Source organism: Pinus tabuliformis, chromosome 2_2 (genome assembly GCF_031772625.1).
Source record: "Pinus tabuliformis cultivar Carrire ecotype Pingquan chromosome 2_2, CPIR1, whole genome shotgun sequence".
Lineage (NCBI taxonomy): Eukaryota > Viridiplantae > Streptophyta > Pinopsida > Pinales > Pinaceae > Pinus > Pinus tabuliformis.
Genome location: NC_142300.1, coordinates 1,266,784,536 through 1,266,801,384, shown reverse-complemented (window position 1 = coordinate 1,266,801,384; position 16,849 = coordinate 1,266,784,536). Strand labels below are relative to the sequence as shown.

The 16,849-nt window shown below is 37.6% G+C and overlaps 1 protein-coding gene across 2 annotated transcripts in view; it reads left to right on the top strand.

Annotated features, from left to right (window-relative positions):
• Positions 1-5,732: 5,732 nt before the first annotated feature.
• The window catches only part of LOC149198105 (uncharacterized), a 137,095-nt gene continuing 125,978 nt past the window's right edge, over positions 5,733-16,849 (top strand). The window contains exon 1 of one of the 2 annotated variants that reach the window (XM_089406086.1): positions 5,733-6,125. In XM_089406086.1, the coding sequence (XP_089262212.1) occupies positions 5,968-6,125 (158 nt within the window). In that variant the 5' untranslated portion in view covers positions 5,733-5,967. The remainder of the gene's footprint in view (positions 6,126-16,849) is intronic. The other variant, XM_089406085.1, reaches the window with a different exon arrangement.

The following is a 16,849-nucleotide window of genomic DNA, read 5'->3' as shown; positions in this document are numbered from 1 at the left end:
TTTCATATCTGATCTGCAAACTCGCCGCCAAAAAAAATTTCCTGCAAAAAAAAAGAAAAAAAAAATCTTCCCGCTTTGCCCAAGAAAGTGCTCTGTGGAGGTCGTAGCACGTGCATGAAGTTTGTTGAAGATTATTGAAAACCTTTGAAACTAAAATATGCGTCAAACCATCTTTCCATGGAGTCGTAACCTGAATCTGATACCACTGATCCGGATCTTGGGGGGAGGCCCCCAAGATCTAAAAAAAAATGAAATGGATCTTGGGGGGGAAGGCCCCCAAGATCTGAAAAATTGAAAATCCATAAGTAAATAGAAGAACACACAATAACAAAACCACAAAGAAACTTTTTTATTAAAACATATAATAATTGTAAAGTCTACATTGTGGTGGACAATTTGTCTTTTTACAAAATATGACTTGTTACTTATAACATTTTTTGGTCACAATACCACAGGTAAATTCCATCGGTGGGTAAATACCATGGGTGGATGTCACTTACAATACCATGGGTAAATTCCATGAGTGGATAAATACCATGGGAGGATGAATACCAAGGACCAATGTCACTTACAATACCATGGGAAAATACCATGGGTGGATTCCACTTATAATATCATAGGTAAATTCCATGGGTGGATAAATACAATGGGTGGATGAATACCATGGGTGGATGCCACTTACAATACCATGGGTAAATTCCATGGGTGAATGAATGCTAAGGGTTGATGATTTTTTCTAGAGGGAGGCTGAGGCAATCTACAACATTATTGGTGTTGCCCTTCTTGTACTTAATGTCCAAATGGAACTGTTGTAGGTATTTGGACCATTTCTGATGGTGATCGCTCTGCAACTTCCCTTGTGTATGTATGAACTGCAGGGGTTGGTGGTTTGTGTGGATGATTGTTTCCTCCCCTAGAATGTAATGCTTCCATTTTCGGTAGGCCTACATAATGAAATAGATCTATTTGTCACATGTGGGACACTTTCAGACTGTGTCTAAAAGTGTCTCACTGTGTTATGCCACTGGATGCCCCTGCTGAGTAAGACTTGCACTAATAGCATAGTCAGAGGCATCTGTCTCAATCTCAAATGGTTGCGGCAAGTCTGGTAATGTGAGCACCGGTGTAGAGCAGAGGTAATGCTTCAACTCAAAAAATGCCTTCTGTTGGGATTTAGACCAAAATACTTTTACTTTCACTCCGCCCTTGGTCACTTGACTCAAAGGCCAAGTGATATGAGAGAACCACAACATGAACCTGCGGTGGAAATTGGAAAGACCCACAAAGATGCGGATCTCCATTAGAGTGGTTGGGGTTGGCCAATCCTGAATGACTTGTATATTGGTTGGGTCCACATGCACACCCCGCTCATTAATGATGTACCCCATATATTGAACTTGGGTCATACCAAAAGTGCATTTCTCCAAATTGGCACACAACTTGTGTTGTCACAGAGTTTGGAGGACTTGTCGAATATGGCAGAGGTGCTCTTCCCAACTCTGGCTGAAGATCAGGATGTCATCCAAATACACCACCACAAATGAGTTGGTGAAGGGTCGCAAGATGTCATCCATCAACCTCATGAAGGTTGTGGGGGCATTCATCAACCCAAAAGGCATGACCAACCATTTGAAAAGGCCCTCCTTGGATTTGAAGGTAGTCTTCCACACATTGAAGGGTTCGATTGGTACCTAGTGATACCCGAACTTCAAGTCAATCTTGCTGAAATATTTGGTCCCCTTGAGTTGGTCCAGAAGATCATCAATCTATGGGATTAGATACCTATTCCAGACAATGATCTTGTTCAACACCTGATAGTCAATACAGAGTCTTTAAGTCCCATACTTCTTCTGTACCAACACGATTGGTTTCCCATGAGGTGATGAACTTGGCCTGATGTGCCCTTTCTACAACAACTCCTTAATCTACCTCTTTATTTCATCATTCTCCAGAACAGAGCATTGATAGATCGGTCCATTAGGAAGCGACACACTTGGGGTCAGATCAATGGAGTGCTTGGCCTGACAGTGTAGAGGCACCAGTGTGGGTGAGGTGAAGATGTCCCTATACTCCTCCACAACCTTATCCATCTGCTGCTGTCATGCGGAGGAGCCTTGTATGGAGGTCGTGGCCACAATATTATTCTTGCCATGAGGGAGAACCATAAGGAAAGAAAATTTCACAATCTGGGAAATGATATTACTGCATTGTTTCACAGTAATCAAAGAGATGGTGGCAGACGGCACTACCCCTGATATCCTGTATAACTTATTGCCCAAAGTAATACTAACAGTGCGAGGCCTAGACTCATACACAACATGCCACTTCCACAAGTATGGTTTTCCTAATAATACATCAGAAACTTCAAAAGGAGCAACATCACACAGTACCTCATCTGTGAAGGGCTTGATGTTGTAGGGAAGGCGACACTATTGGCTAACGCGGAGATCTCACCCTTAGTGAAGTCACCTGATGGTGTACGGTTCCGAGTGTGTTGTGGTCGGTAGGCCCAGCTGCTTCATGATCTCTGCTGAAATGAGGTTTTTTTGGCTCTCGTCGTCGACAATGAACTGCAACAGAGAACCCTTCACCCACATTTGGGAGTGGAAGAGAAGCTACCCCTCCTATGGATATTTGGGCTCATTCTTCTAGATCTCGGTGGTGGCAACGATGGCACTGGGCTCCACGCCAATAATCTTCTTCCCTTCGTCATTCCCCTTGTTAGGTTCTGACTCATGGTCGGAACATGCATCTGGTTCAGAAGCTTTCAGCTCGGCCACCAGTGACTGCTTGGCTCGAAACTCACTTGTGTTGTGAGTGGGGCTCTTATGGGACTCACACCATTTCCCCGTGTCCCTCTTTGTCTCTGAGGTGTTGTTCTTTGCTTGTGGGTTTGGTGGGTTATCATGGGTCACCCTACCTTGGCTTTGTCCTTTGTTCTGCGGCTTTGGGGCGCCTTTCCCTTGCTTCAAATTCATAGATCCAAAGTCTTGCTTCTTTTGTTTAAATTTGTTAGTGTGAAATTTCTTGGAAGGTGTACCAAAAACACTTCACTTAAGTCACTAGGTGACAAGTGACCCTAACAACAATTTGATGGTTGCTTGTAATTCATATCTACAATAAAAATGGAAAAAGATGCAACAAAAGTATAGACGATCCATAATAGAAAGCATCAGTAAAGATATCCAATGCAATAACCCAAATGGAAAGAATTTAATTAAATAAATTCTTTATTAAAAACACCTAGTGAAGGAGATTTACAAAAGGGTCTGTACGTCCCCCTCCATGGGATGGGTCCTTTAATGTCTTTGATGCTTTGGCAAACAATCTTCTCTCTCAATATGGAAAAACCTAGACAAAATGTGGAGAACTCGAATGGGAGCTCAAAAGAAAAAAGACGATAATGGTGACAATGATTATGATCATGGTGAAGAATGAATGAAAAACCCTCCTATTTATAACAAAGTATTGAGTTAATCTAAAAAATGGAGAATAATAAAATAATATTAACCAAATCAAGATCTAACCGCTTGGAATACTTTATTATATTTATTGGAGAGGGAAAAGATATTTAAAATGGCATGGGAGCATATAAAGTTTGGAGAGGAGCATACAATGGTATGCTAGGAAACCGGAGTGAGAGGAGTGCGACTTCTGCTGCGTAGTGAGGAGAGGAACCGACAAATTTAGTATCTCCTTGCAGGTATAACCCTTCCCTTGGTAGATAGGAACTAATGTGCAATGTTAACGATGTGCACGAATTTACCAATCAAGTGAAAAACAGATACATTGTTACCACAACCAAGACGTTCCTGCAAAGGCAGGGAATCACTGAAAATTGACATATCATCAGAGTGACAGGTTTAGAAAAGAGCAGATGGCAGAGTCGTTACTCACCAGGCCTGACATACTAACCGATAGGGTTGACAGACCATAAATTTCATAATAACTCTGGAATTTCATGTGAAACCGACGTGAATTCAGCAGAGGTAACGTTTGAATGTGGAAAGGAGAAAGAGCACACAACTTCTATTGGTTTGCAGGAGCAGAGAAAATGACAGTTACATGGCAGAGATCATAGCTAGAATTTACCTGAGAAAACATTAATGAAATGCGGAATTGACGAAAAAACTGACATGCACAGAGAGGTCACAAAACAAGTGGCTCAAATTTGGGCAAGGCAGGAATACACTTGCAACTTCGATACCATGTTAAACTCACATGGAATGTAAACAACGTATGTAAAAGATAAACATTAGATTGCATATATTATTGACATGATATACATTTATAGTACATTGATGTGACCCTTGGATTAATATTCCAAGTGGTCTCTTGGACTCTGGTGGCTGTTCACATTCCACACCAACCCATAGAGGATTAGGCGTTCAACACCTTTGAATTAATGTTAGCGACATTTGAAAAAATGACATGGGTGACCAAGGATGCAATTAATTTCCATGCATTTGGAAATTTAATTCTCAATTCACTCGAGGATGAAATTTAATTTGTCCACAATCATTTCTAGCTCACTTTAGAGTCAAAATAGATAATTTGTTTTTCCATTGGAGATGGTGCACTCACACAAGAGGAAGAGAACTATCGATACATGACTTATATTGTGCAACTAAAAAGAACTTGTTAAATGCATATTAACTTTAAAAAGGGAGGCAAAAGTAGCAAGTGAAGGGGACTAAGTTGATAGAGAAAAATGAAATGGAAACATTAGAGGGGATCACAAAAAATAACCTCAAAGAGTATAAGTGCATGTACATAAACATTGACTTTATGATTATAAAGATTAATAAAACATGATACAATCTTGATAAAAAATTAATGATAATGATACTTATCAAGTAAAACAATTACGCCGAGAGACACTCTCCAGCTCAGTATGGAAGAGATATGTTGTAATGTAAACATAAATATTTTGACTAGGTCAAATAAAAAATAAAATTAATAATTTACGGTTCGCAGTTTTTGGGCTCTAGGGTTTGACAACCCTTGGTTTTGTCCATGGTATTTGTTACGATGAAGCCTATTTAAAGATTTGGGGAAATCCATTATGGAATGCAAGACTGTCAACTTGGATCCATGTTCACTCCAAACTTGATCCCGCTCGATGCTTTATAGATCCAGATTTAAGATGAATCTAGACTGATTTTAGTATAATAACTTATTATTCAAAATAAAATAATATATGACATTCATGAACACATAATTACAAAAATTACAATAAAAAAATTTATTGTGCTTTATGTAATGTTTAACATTTTGACTAAGTCAAATTACATAAAAATAAAAAGATTAATGTAATGTAATGTAAACATTTTAACTAAGCCAAAATAAAATACAAAAATAAAAATAACCCTATAAAAATAAAAATAAAAATAAAAATGGGCCATGGTATTGAGAACTATGGTATTGACCTATGGTATTCATGTAAAATGTACCCTATTTAAAGAGGAATTAAACTAGCCTAGATCTATTTTAACTCCAGATCTACCAAGCGCCTAGAAAAATCAAATATCTTTTCACTCAAAATATTTACATATCAAGAAATTTATCACTCTTAAAACTTAGTAAATAAAATTTAAAATAGATCTAAATATTCTAAAATATCACACAAATAAAAAAATAAATAAAAATAATGAAAAACACTATACCTATTTTGCTTTTTTCTCATACATCCAAGCGTACATCCAAGCGAGAAGAAACAAATCACTCTATAGGTACAACTTAAAATTGATATCTTAGCTTTAGCCTCAGATATCAAGCGAGAGAAACAAATCACCAAACACGGGCTTCTTAAAATTGTTATTTTGCTCGCGGAGTACAGGCATGGGTAACTAGCTTGATGCATAAAAAGGAATGAAATGCAGTCATTTTCTTAATGGTGGTGAAACAAGTGAGAAATTCAATATATGGTAAACAGAAAATGTGAATTTGAGATTTAAAATTTTGGGCATGGCAACAATTCGGTGGATAGTTCAACTGCACAAGGATGTTCCCAAAGCAGCTCGGTTTTACTCTGATGGCCTCGGCCTGTCTCTCCAAGTCTGCACTCTCAACTGGGCAGAACTCCAATCTGGCCCCCTCAAACTTGCTCTTTTGCGTGCACCCAGGTACATCATCCCTTCCTCGTTCTCGTATAAAATCATTTCATTGAATTTTGGCAAGTTAAGGACATAAGTCTCAGATCATAAAGCGAGCTTATTGAAAGAATTAGCACAGACTCATATAAACCCGTGTTTGATATACTTGAGGTTGCCTGAAGTCTCATATTCCATACAAATATATAACTAGTACAAACCCATCTAAAGATGGCTCTGAGACGTTTGAAGTTTATATTTTATATTTTTAATTTTAATATTTTATTGAGCCCAGAAGTTCATTTTACAGTACAGTTGAGTATGATGTGTAACATTAGTTGAGTATGATGTGTAACATTATTTATTTGTCATTAAAGTTGAAATTTTGGTGAAATTTTGGTGAGTTCAGTTAAAATAAAAAATTAAAAAATTTAAATATAAAAATTTAAATAATTATATAAAATATTTAAATAATGTCGTCATAGAAAAAATTACACATTACACATGAAGAAATTGAAACCTAAAAATTACACATTACACATGAAAAAATTGAAACTTTCTGGATTCATGTTAGATTCGTATTTATGATAAATCTGTGTTGATACTTAATCAGTTATATGAATGCAAGATGTACAACATTAAGCTTTACAACCTCTAGATTCATCCCACACACCGAAGTTTAGATGAGTTTGTGCTAGTCTATATTAGATGCACAAATGCATTCTCTAGATTCACTAAATCAGTACACAATCTGTTCAATTCGAACTGCATTGGGATGTGACCCTGCACACAGGTTTCTGTGTTATTCTCAAGGCTATAAGTTTCCAAGGCTAACTCAGTCAGGGCCTTACGAACCATTTGGTCTAATTTGTGCTAGAGTCGCATGTACAAATATATGGCTATATGTAGTTCTGCCTATAAGTGATGTATTGGATCACAAGTAGCTATGAGGTTGACTTTTAAACTAGCCCAAACCCATCTGAGATTCTAAATGGCAGTCTAAACTAGGCTACATATGGCGAGTTCCAATATTTGATATATTGGATATTTGCGTGAACTTGAGATATGCACCCTTCAGCTTTGTGATCTGGAGATGCATTCCAGACCTGAGTTTAGATGTGTCTTCTCTAGACTAATGTCCATATCTGATGCACCCAATGCATCAACCCAGGCACAGGAAGCGCTGATGGACGACCACCACCCCTGGCCAGGCTGTAGAATGCACCTCACTTTTCTTAGTGCTACAATATAATAATGAATAATAGAGCTCAAAGCACCTTACTAAATCAAAACTGAGAAAAGGCGGACTCTAAGAAGATGTAGAATGCACCTCACTTTTCTTAGTGCTACAATATAATAATGAATAATAGAGCTCAAAGCACCTTACTAAATCAAAACTGAGAAAAGGCGGACTCTAAGAAGATGGAGTGCATTAAGATGGCTCCATGTCCACACTCAAAGGGAATTTTGATTTTAGACTAACTCAAAGCACCTTACTGAATCAAAACTGAGAAAAGGCTGACTCTAAGAAGATGGAGTGCATTAAGATGGCTCCATGTCCACACTCATAGGGGATTTTAATTTTGGACTCAAGTTGTATGTTAGCAAAGAGAGTGTCCAGGTTGTGGCAGCATTTATCCATTTTGTCATCACGCTCGTCCTCTTTCACGTGGATGAGCATTTATGCACATTAATTGAGTTTCTAGTGTTAAAAAGGCAAGTAACATCCTTCTATAGTGTTACATTGCATTTCATGATGATTGTTGAAGTACTTGTTAGTGTGGTTGGCATGTGATGTGCAACAAATGACAAAAACCTTCTTCAATTGTAGATTTATAATAACAAAAGTTTATGATTGCAGTCCCGTAACTTATGCCCCACTCTTGTATAATCTTACATTTTTTATCTAGACTTTGTGACCGACCTACTGCCTGCATTTTTTTCCTTGAAGAGAACTCGTTTACTGTCTTTAAATTCAGTTGATCGTGCATATGATACCCAATTGTCATAACCGTTTTTAAGATTCATGAGGCCTTAGCAGTGGCATCAACGACTTGACTCATCCAATCTTTAATATACTCCTGAAAGGGGCCCACCATAATGTCTTCTTTCACTTTCAATGCAAGCATCTCATCTAAGTCCATGTAGGATGCCAAATTGATCTGTACTTGGTGAGCTGTTCTCCGCATTATCTACCACAAAATTTGTCAACCATTTCTTAATCTCTTCAGGAAACTGGGCGACACTGTCGAATTCTGTACATGTTGCTCTAGATTCTCGTCCAACTAAATGAGCAAAAAGCCATGCCATCTCCTTATAAGGGTCAACCTACTTAAGGATATTGACCTGATATATTCTCGCAGTTTCTGGTTTAGGCTGTAGAAATGATTGATTCAATGATTCATACTACGAAAACCATCCATGTATGCATCCGAAAAGGCATTAGCATCAAGCATCTCGAAAACCTAGGCCGGCTCTGGAAGTTGCATCATTTTTCTGAACATGGGGGAGTAAGTGAAATATGCAGTTTGTCTTTTCTTTCCAACTTTTTTTCCAGTATTTAGAGTCAAATCTCTTAGTGCATGAGCCAACAACCTCTCGGAAATGAAATTCTGTTACACAACTGATGTTCATCAATAACAAAACCACATTCTTCTTTCGTTCTTCCTCCAGTAAATCTAAATACCACTTATATCAATATGTTTTTGACCAATGGAAGAAGTTATTAGTATGAGCTGGAGAATTGAGGACATTATTGACAAATGGTTTACCTTGGAGGCATTTTTTTTTGGCTATATTGCTTGTACTACAACTCTTACTCCAGGGCTTAGCCAAATCTCCACGCCCTAAAGATATCATAACACTGGCACCAAACACTGTGAGGAAAAAGGTGGTCGGAATTAAACGTACACTTCATTGTCATTTAATTTTTCCATACACTCTTTATTATCCAAGCCACATATCACCAGAGGATGTATCTACTTGTAGGTCCAATGCATGTTAGACACTATTATGTGAGAGGAGGCAGAAGGTAAGGTGAATGGATTGTTGAAGTGACATGCTTCTGCATTCTGCATGCGAAAAGTGATGTGGGGATGTGAAGTATGGAACTTGTAGGGGTGTGGGTGAAATGTGGTGAATGCAGCATGGGGGTTATGGAATGTGGGCAGGACGTGAGATTGCAGAGGTGTGAGCCTTCCCTCTGTCCTCCACATTCTGCACACTGACAGCGGTGCATAGTGCAGAGAGGTGTGGAGGAAGAAAAGTCCCTTCCACTCTGCATTGATAACTAATATGGAGTCTGGACTGTGGAGGCACAACAAAATGTGGAAAGACCCTTTGGTAAATAGCTATGCGTTCCTTATTTAGCAGATTTTTCATTCCTTTGCAAAACAAAAAATTCTTTGAAATATTCTTAGGACTCAACCCATAAGTAAGATTCTCAATAAGACTTTCAAAGGGTATGATGTTGTCCTTTGAGATAATTCTAGGTTAATTAATTATGCCAGAGCATCTAAAATGTTTTGTTGTTTTAAAAGTTTTTGGATGACCAATGTTATGAGCAGATTAAGGCAGGTGTTTAAACCTTATTAATACTAAATATTAAGAAAGGGCTGGTCCATTACTTCTGAACAATAATTTGGTTTAAAAGTGTGTGGAAAGGAAGAAATGTAAGAGAGTATGATTTCCTAAATATTCAGACTGAATTTTTAGTTAATCATAAGAAAGCATGCAAGTAAACAATGTTTACAACCCAACAAAATATATTTAATCTTATGAAGATGGTTGACAATTTATAAATGTAGAGGAGCTTATAAAGACAAACAGTCCAATAAACTAATCTCTAAAATAGATTATAACTTCAGAGGGGGTTTAAGATAGACTGATATTCAGTTTTCTCTTACCCAATTTTCTTCATAAAAACTTAAATACATGTAGAATAACAAAATGAAGTGAAAACATAAGACAAACTCACAAAGTGACAAGTTGTTTGAAGCAAATCCAGAATCCTTTCATTAATGTGAAGCAATTTCAGTTTGATACAATTCTGTTTTAGAAAACTCATCCAAGGGTTCAACTCTTAATACATCGAATTGCTACTTATTTATACAAAAATATCGGATTCTAGAAACATCTAATTAATTACAAAAATAGTACAAAAATGTAGGAGTGCTTAAACTGCTGAGGTTGCTGGCACTATCTTTGAGGAAAAGGTTGATGACTTGACCCCCAAAATGCTGTCTTGTTGTTTGTCTGCTGGAGATAAAACTTTTTACTCGATAGTATCACACAACTCATCCCACCTTTCATCATTTGGCATAGAAAGATTTATTAGCTTTCTATAAACTTCATCTACTTCAGTATATTTCTCGAAAGTTGGGTTGTTGATGAAAATGTGCTTGATTTCATGTTTGATAGTTAAATCAAACTCCAAAGTTTCAATGAAAGCTTTACCTGTGACATGTCCTTTGATACCTGCAAACTTGGATGTATTTGTTGCAATAGTGTAAAGCTTCTCACAGTAATCTTCCAAGATAATTAATCTGTTATTGGGTGCTACTAAGGAAAGCACATCAACAAACTTCTGATTTAATTGAAAATATTCCGACCCTTCAAATTCCTTGCTTCTTTTCCCTAAGTTCATTGAGTCTTGTGACTGCTCCCAGTTGGTACCTGAGAGGAATCCAACTGCCATCCAAACTGTTGTTAGCTATTGATAGAGATGATGCAACAAAAATCCTATTATTTGGGTAAGTTTGCCACCTTTGTTGACTTTGTCATTTAATTTTTCTTCTAATGGCTCCTGTTACCCACCATTGTTGGGTAAGACCTTGAGTTCCTCAGACCAGGTCAAGAAAAGAAACATATTTGTTGTTCACTCGTTCTGATTCCTTGAAGAGTTCATCTTCCGATCTCTGTGGAATAGAGCAAGCATAACCCCTGGAAGCTTCAAAGGAGAAAGGGACTGATATGTGCCCATAATTTGTATCTGATAATTAAAAGATATTAAATGTTAAATTTTCTTGAAACTCTACGCACTACTTAGATGAATTACTGAAAACAAGGCAACTGAAAACTGAAATCAAATTTACTTTCACCAATATACAGAGTTTCTTAACAATCAACATACAATGGAAAATAATTGAGATAAAAAACACATGCACACAAAATTGACACACTTATTTTACCGAGGAAACCCAAAAGGGAAAACCTGCTTTCATTGTTGTGTTATTTTATTGATTGTTCTTTGAGCAAATGGATCTATTACAATTCACATTGCTACTACAACCAACAATCTCCTGGGAACCACGATTGCCGTTAGACCAAGACCCATAGGTGTTAGTCAACGATAGCATCGCTAGAGATAAGGATCCACAAGGGACAGTTAGCCCATGTCACGAAACACATAGGGAGCATTGGTTTATCCAATGTCCAACAATCTCCCCCCCAACACGAGTCGGGTGTGTATCGAACTTGTGACCTACGCTCTGATACCACTTGTTGGGAATTACAATTGACGTTAGACCAAAATCCATAGGTGTTAGTCAACGATTGCATCACCAGAGATAAGGATCCACAAGAGGCGGTTAGTCCATTTCACGAAACACACGGGGGGAGCATTGGTTTATCCAATGTCCAACACAATCTGTCTCTGAGAAAGCGCTAGGCTTCTCCTCACTATTCTTAGCTCTTGATATCGGCCCTACATAATTGATCTCTGCTGAAGATAATCTTGACCTGCTCTATGAATCTTGATCCCTTGCTCCACAATCCTTGTGCACTCGGGCTCCTAAATCCTTGCGCACTTCTGGCTTTGTTACACGTCATTTTGTCACATTAGGCAAATGACCATCAGTTTGGATCTCTTGCTATCCACACGTGTTCTGGAGCATTACCCTACAGAGTTTGAAACTAAATTATCCCAAAGAAGGTGGAATTTCTAGATCCTATGGTACAAAACCCTGATTTTGGCTATGTTCGCAGTTTCCTAGTCACTTCCTACGCATACACAGGGAAGACCATTATTATCTGCGCAAAAGTACGCACTGTCTTCCACTATGACCTGCGAACATGACTTGAAGTACGTAAAAATAAAAAGTAAAGTCTAGAAGCATTGTTGGTAGCATCTATCCCAACCAACAAGCTTCAAATGAGTGCTTATTCAGTGCTGATCCCTCCAATGATGGAGTAACTCCCCTTCCTTTGTGGTACCACTATCCTACTAATAGTGAATCTCCAACCCTCTCCCTTGCATGACAAGCCTTCCAACCTAATCTCAACAGCATAAACCTACTTCCAACAATCCTTTCTTAAACCCCAAACTTGTAATGTCTTTATAGGCCAAGGATGAGAAGTTATGGATCCATTCTCCAAGGGATGAGATCCACTATTAGTGGGATAGAGGTAAGTCACCAGGTTCGTGTTCGAGTTCGAGTTCGGCGACCTTGAAATTCGAATAAAGTTCGGCAACTAAAATTTTGTCGATAAAGTTCGACATAAAATTCGACATATAGAAATTTGAAAAAAAAATGTATATATATATATATAGATATATATATAAAATCAATTTAAAGTCAAATTCAAAGTCCATAATGCACATTGCAAAGAACCAAGTTCCAACTTCCAAAGTTCCAACTTACCACAATGCCAATGAAACACCAATTCAATTTAAGATGTGAAAGAACAATATGCTTTCCAACTAATCAACTTCAAAAAATATACCAGATCTTTAAGTAACAGAGGTAAGCTCACTGTAGCTTATTACCAAGTATATACCAGTCACTTAATGATGAGATCAGTCCATAAGGTCATGTCCAAGATGCAAAGGAAAATGCCAATGCTTAGGATCCAATTTTAGTGCCAGAAGCAGAGTAAAGTTACCACTGTAATGTTAGATCAGATTGCTGTAGGTTACGATCGACTCAGAGAATACAAGACAGTTACATAAAATTCACCAAGGTTTCAAGAGATAAGAGCCAGAACATTTGTCAACTTTTTTTATGATCACTGTGTGTTACTTCAGCGACAAACAACCATATGCGAGACCCCCAAGAAAACCCCACAGCCAAGGTAGATCAGTCCATAAAAGGCGATGGCTTAGCAAGAGAACAGAGGCTAGAAAATTTATTAAATTTTATAAATTATGTGTGATCAATTTTGGTCATTTTCAAGCCTTTTAATGTTAATTTTTATTGTAATTATCCTCCAAATTATATGCTTCAGATTTCCAATGATTTTCAGCCTTCAAAAAGAAAGAGTACAGTTAAAAATGCCCATGGCCTAGGAGACAAAAGATCACTACAAAACTCTGAAGTTCAAACTCAGAAAATGAATAAAGAATCTCTGCAAATACAGTGGCTCAAATTCAGTCAATTAACTAAAAACACTTCAGAATTTTCATATGATTACTGTGTAGTATTCTTCTTATGAAATCATAAAACAACTTAATTGAACATTAACCAATGCCAAGAGCCTTTATGACAGCAGTGAACTTTAATACCAAGTGCTCAAAACAGTCCTAAAATCACCACTCCTTTTCAGGTTAGATTGAAGCAAGCAAACAGTGGAAATAAACTTAAGCCTCTGATATGTTTTCAGACCTCTTTTCATTTATGACAGTGAGCAGTGAACCATGAAGTGAGCCAATAATGAGAGTAATTCGTTCCTTAATATATCAAGCAAATTTTATGTAGTTGTAACTTCCATACATAGTAAACAAGGTGAGAAATTCATCATAGACATTGGCAATTTGGCACACATATCAAATTCAACAAAACCATGGGCCATATCAGATTTCATATATTGAAAAACAATCTGATAAAAAAGTATTCAAAATATATAAACTCGAAAGTTTAAACTTTAAAGTAGCTTGGCAGTTTTAGAAAATTGTTCATGCAAAAAGTAAACTAGAAATCTAAAACAGGAACACAAGTTTTATTCTTGATGTTCCTGTGGCCCACTTGTTATATCAAAAAGTTCTATGTCATCAAGAGCAGTAGGAGTTGTGAATCCGCTAGATGCTTCAGCATCAGATTCATCAGTCAATTCCCTGTCAATGTCACTATCAATGTACAAATCAGCGTCATCCATTGATGCATTTGGAACAAGATCGATCCACGGAGTAGAGGAATTGGATGACTCTTTAGCCACATTCTTCAATGCCAACTGCAAGTTACTATGAACATAAACAAGATCTTTTAATCTTCCAGATAACAATCTATTTCTTTTCTTGGAATGAATGTGGTCAAAGGAACTCCAATTCCTTTCACATGCTGATGCACTTGATCCCTGGCTTAAGATACGAATTGCAAAATTTTGCAATTCTGGTGCCCCTGAACCATAAAATTCCCACCATACTGCTGGATCACTTCTGCTCCTATCATACTTTGCTGATTGTGTTCCAAATAACCCTTCTTCTAACCTGTATGCCCTCAACTGACTTCTGATCAAACCTGCAATTTCTGGATCTGGATTTAGCTTCTCAATAGACTGGATAAGTCCATTCATGATTTCTTCATCCCTATGTCTTGGTAACCCAAACAATCTAGGGTCCAAATAGCATGCTGCTGCATGTAATGGACTATGCATCATCTTCCATCTTTGATCAATTAAATCCCATATCTCCTTGTAATCAGCTTCCACATTATTAAAAGCAGTTGCAATGGTCTCTTTGCAACGATCAATGCTTTCATAAACAAAACCCATACAAGGTTTGTCACCATCAACCATGCGGAGCACATTAACAATTGGGCCACAAATTTTTAAAACCTTGTTTGCATTTTCCCAAAAGCCATTATTGAGCACTATTTGTTCAACATTTTTCCCCTTAGTTTCTTTTGAAAGGGTAGATCTCTCCCACTCAGTGTTGCAAAAAACAGCTCTTAGGCTCGCTTTTTCCTCAACAACTCTTTTCAGAGTAATATAAAAAGTGGCAAACCTTGTATCACAAGGCCTCAACAACTCTTTTGATGCATTCTTCCTGTATATGCTCAAAGTGAGACGATGGTTGATGATGAAGTTTGCAATTGTTTTGGCTCTTCGGATTGTCTCATTGACCCAAGGAAATTTGGCTAAGTCATGCAACATTAAATCCAAGTAGTGAGCTGCACAAGGGGTCCAATGAATCTGATTATACTTTTCCATAATCAGCTTCCCTGCACCAACACAATTTGATGCATTATCTGTAATAACATGGACAACATTTTCCACCGCAACCTCTTGAATCGCTTCATCCAAAATTCCAAAAATAAATTCTAATGTCTTCACTCGATCCATTGCATTTATTGCCTTCAAGAAAAGTACCCTTGAGGACAATAAACAAGCACATTGATCAATGGGCGATGACACAAATCTGACCAACCATCACTCAAAATTGTGCACCCTGTAAGCTTCCAAGACTCTTTAATCTCAACCAACTTTCCTGTCACTCTGTCTTTTGCTTTTGTTTAGCAAAGTTGTCTTTAAAGCTTCAGATTCGGGAGGAACATAGCCCTTCCCAAAATCAATGTCCTTTTTAATTACATTTTTAAAATATGGACTCCTCGCCACATTAAAGGGAATTGCACATGCATAAAAGAATTCTCTAACAGCATCATCAACTTCCTGTTTCTCAACAGGTTTCTAGAATTGATTTAATGTTTCGGTTCCACTTGTTTTTGCTTGAGTAGAACTTGATCCTTCAATGTTTGAGATTGAATTAATGGTGTTGGAAGAAGACATGGCAATCTCCCTCTCAATTCGCTGCCTCTTATTTACCCTTTTCTCCTTTTGCATCTGTGAATTGGAATGGTCTTTCTGCACTGTGGCTTTTTGTTCATCAGTGATCTTAGTGTAGGCTTCAACACCACCTCCACTTCCATTGCTAATACCGAGAAGGTGATCCACTGCTCTAGTTAAAGTGCCAGTGAAATTATGTCCACACAGCTGACATGAAAGATTATAACCATCTTTTTTGACAAAATTCCAAGCTACAACAGTTGATTTTGGGGGTGCCATTGAAATTTGAAGGTTCTGAACCTCTGATTGTTGAAAACTGGTGAAGGCTTGAAGTCTGAAATGTCTGCAATTTTTTTTGAATTTACATTTTCATTAGTTTTATTTTTTTTTGCAGAATTAAATTATGAAAATTTGAAACTATATTTTATATAAAAAAAATTATTAGTTCAAGCAAATTTAGACCAATTCTGAGGCTCAGTTTCGGCCCTCTTTCTGAGGCCTGTTTTGGCCATCTTTGAGACTATTGAAGGCCAAGTCTGAGGCTAGTTCTGGGCCACACTTCGGCTGGTTCTGAGGCCTATCTTTGGCCTGATTTGAAGCATGATTTCAGACCTCTTCTGAGCCTGCTTTGAAACCTATTTTAGGACATATCTGAGGCAGATGAAAAGGCATGCAATCGATTGTCTATGATAGATCTGAGGGCATCTTTTAAGTGTAATTTTTACTGTCTAAAGGTCATCCTAATCCTGAGAAAAAGGCCACATTATTTTCATATTAGGCTGCAGTATAAGTTACTGATTAGCAGCTGAGTTTGAGGATTATCTATCTCAGATCACAGTGATCCTGAGAGGCATATCAGGTCTGATTTTGGCAGCAGAAAAGGAGGAAGTTAAGGTCATAGTTAAAGGGACTAAGATCAGATTAAGGCTTGCTTGAAAGGGCAGATTAAGGTACGTGCACGGTGACAGCCTATCCAAATCCATGATGACTAGACTATTTGATATCATCTAAGGTATGAGCCCTTTGTTATTTGTATTGTA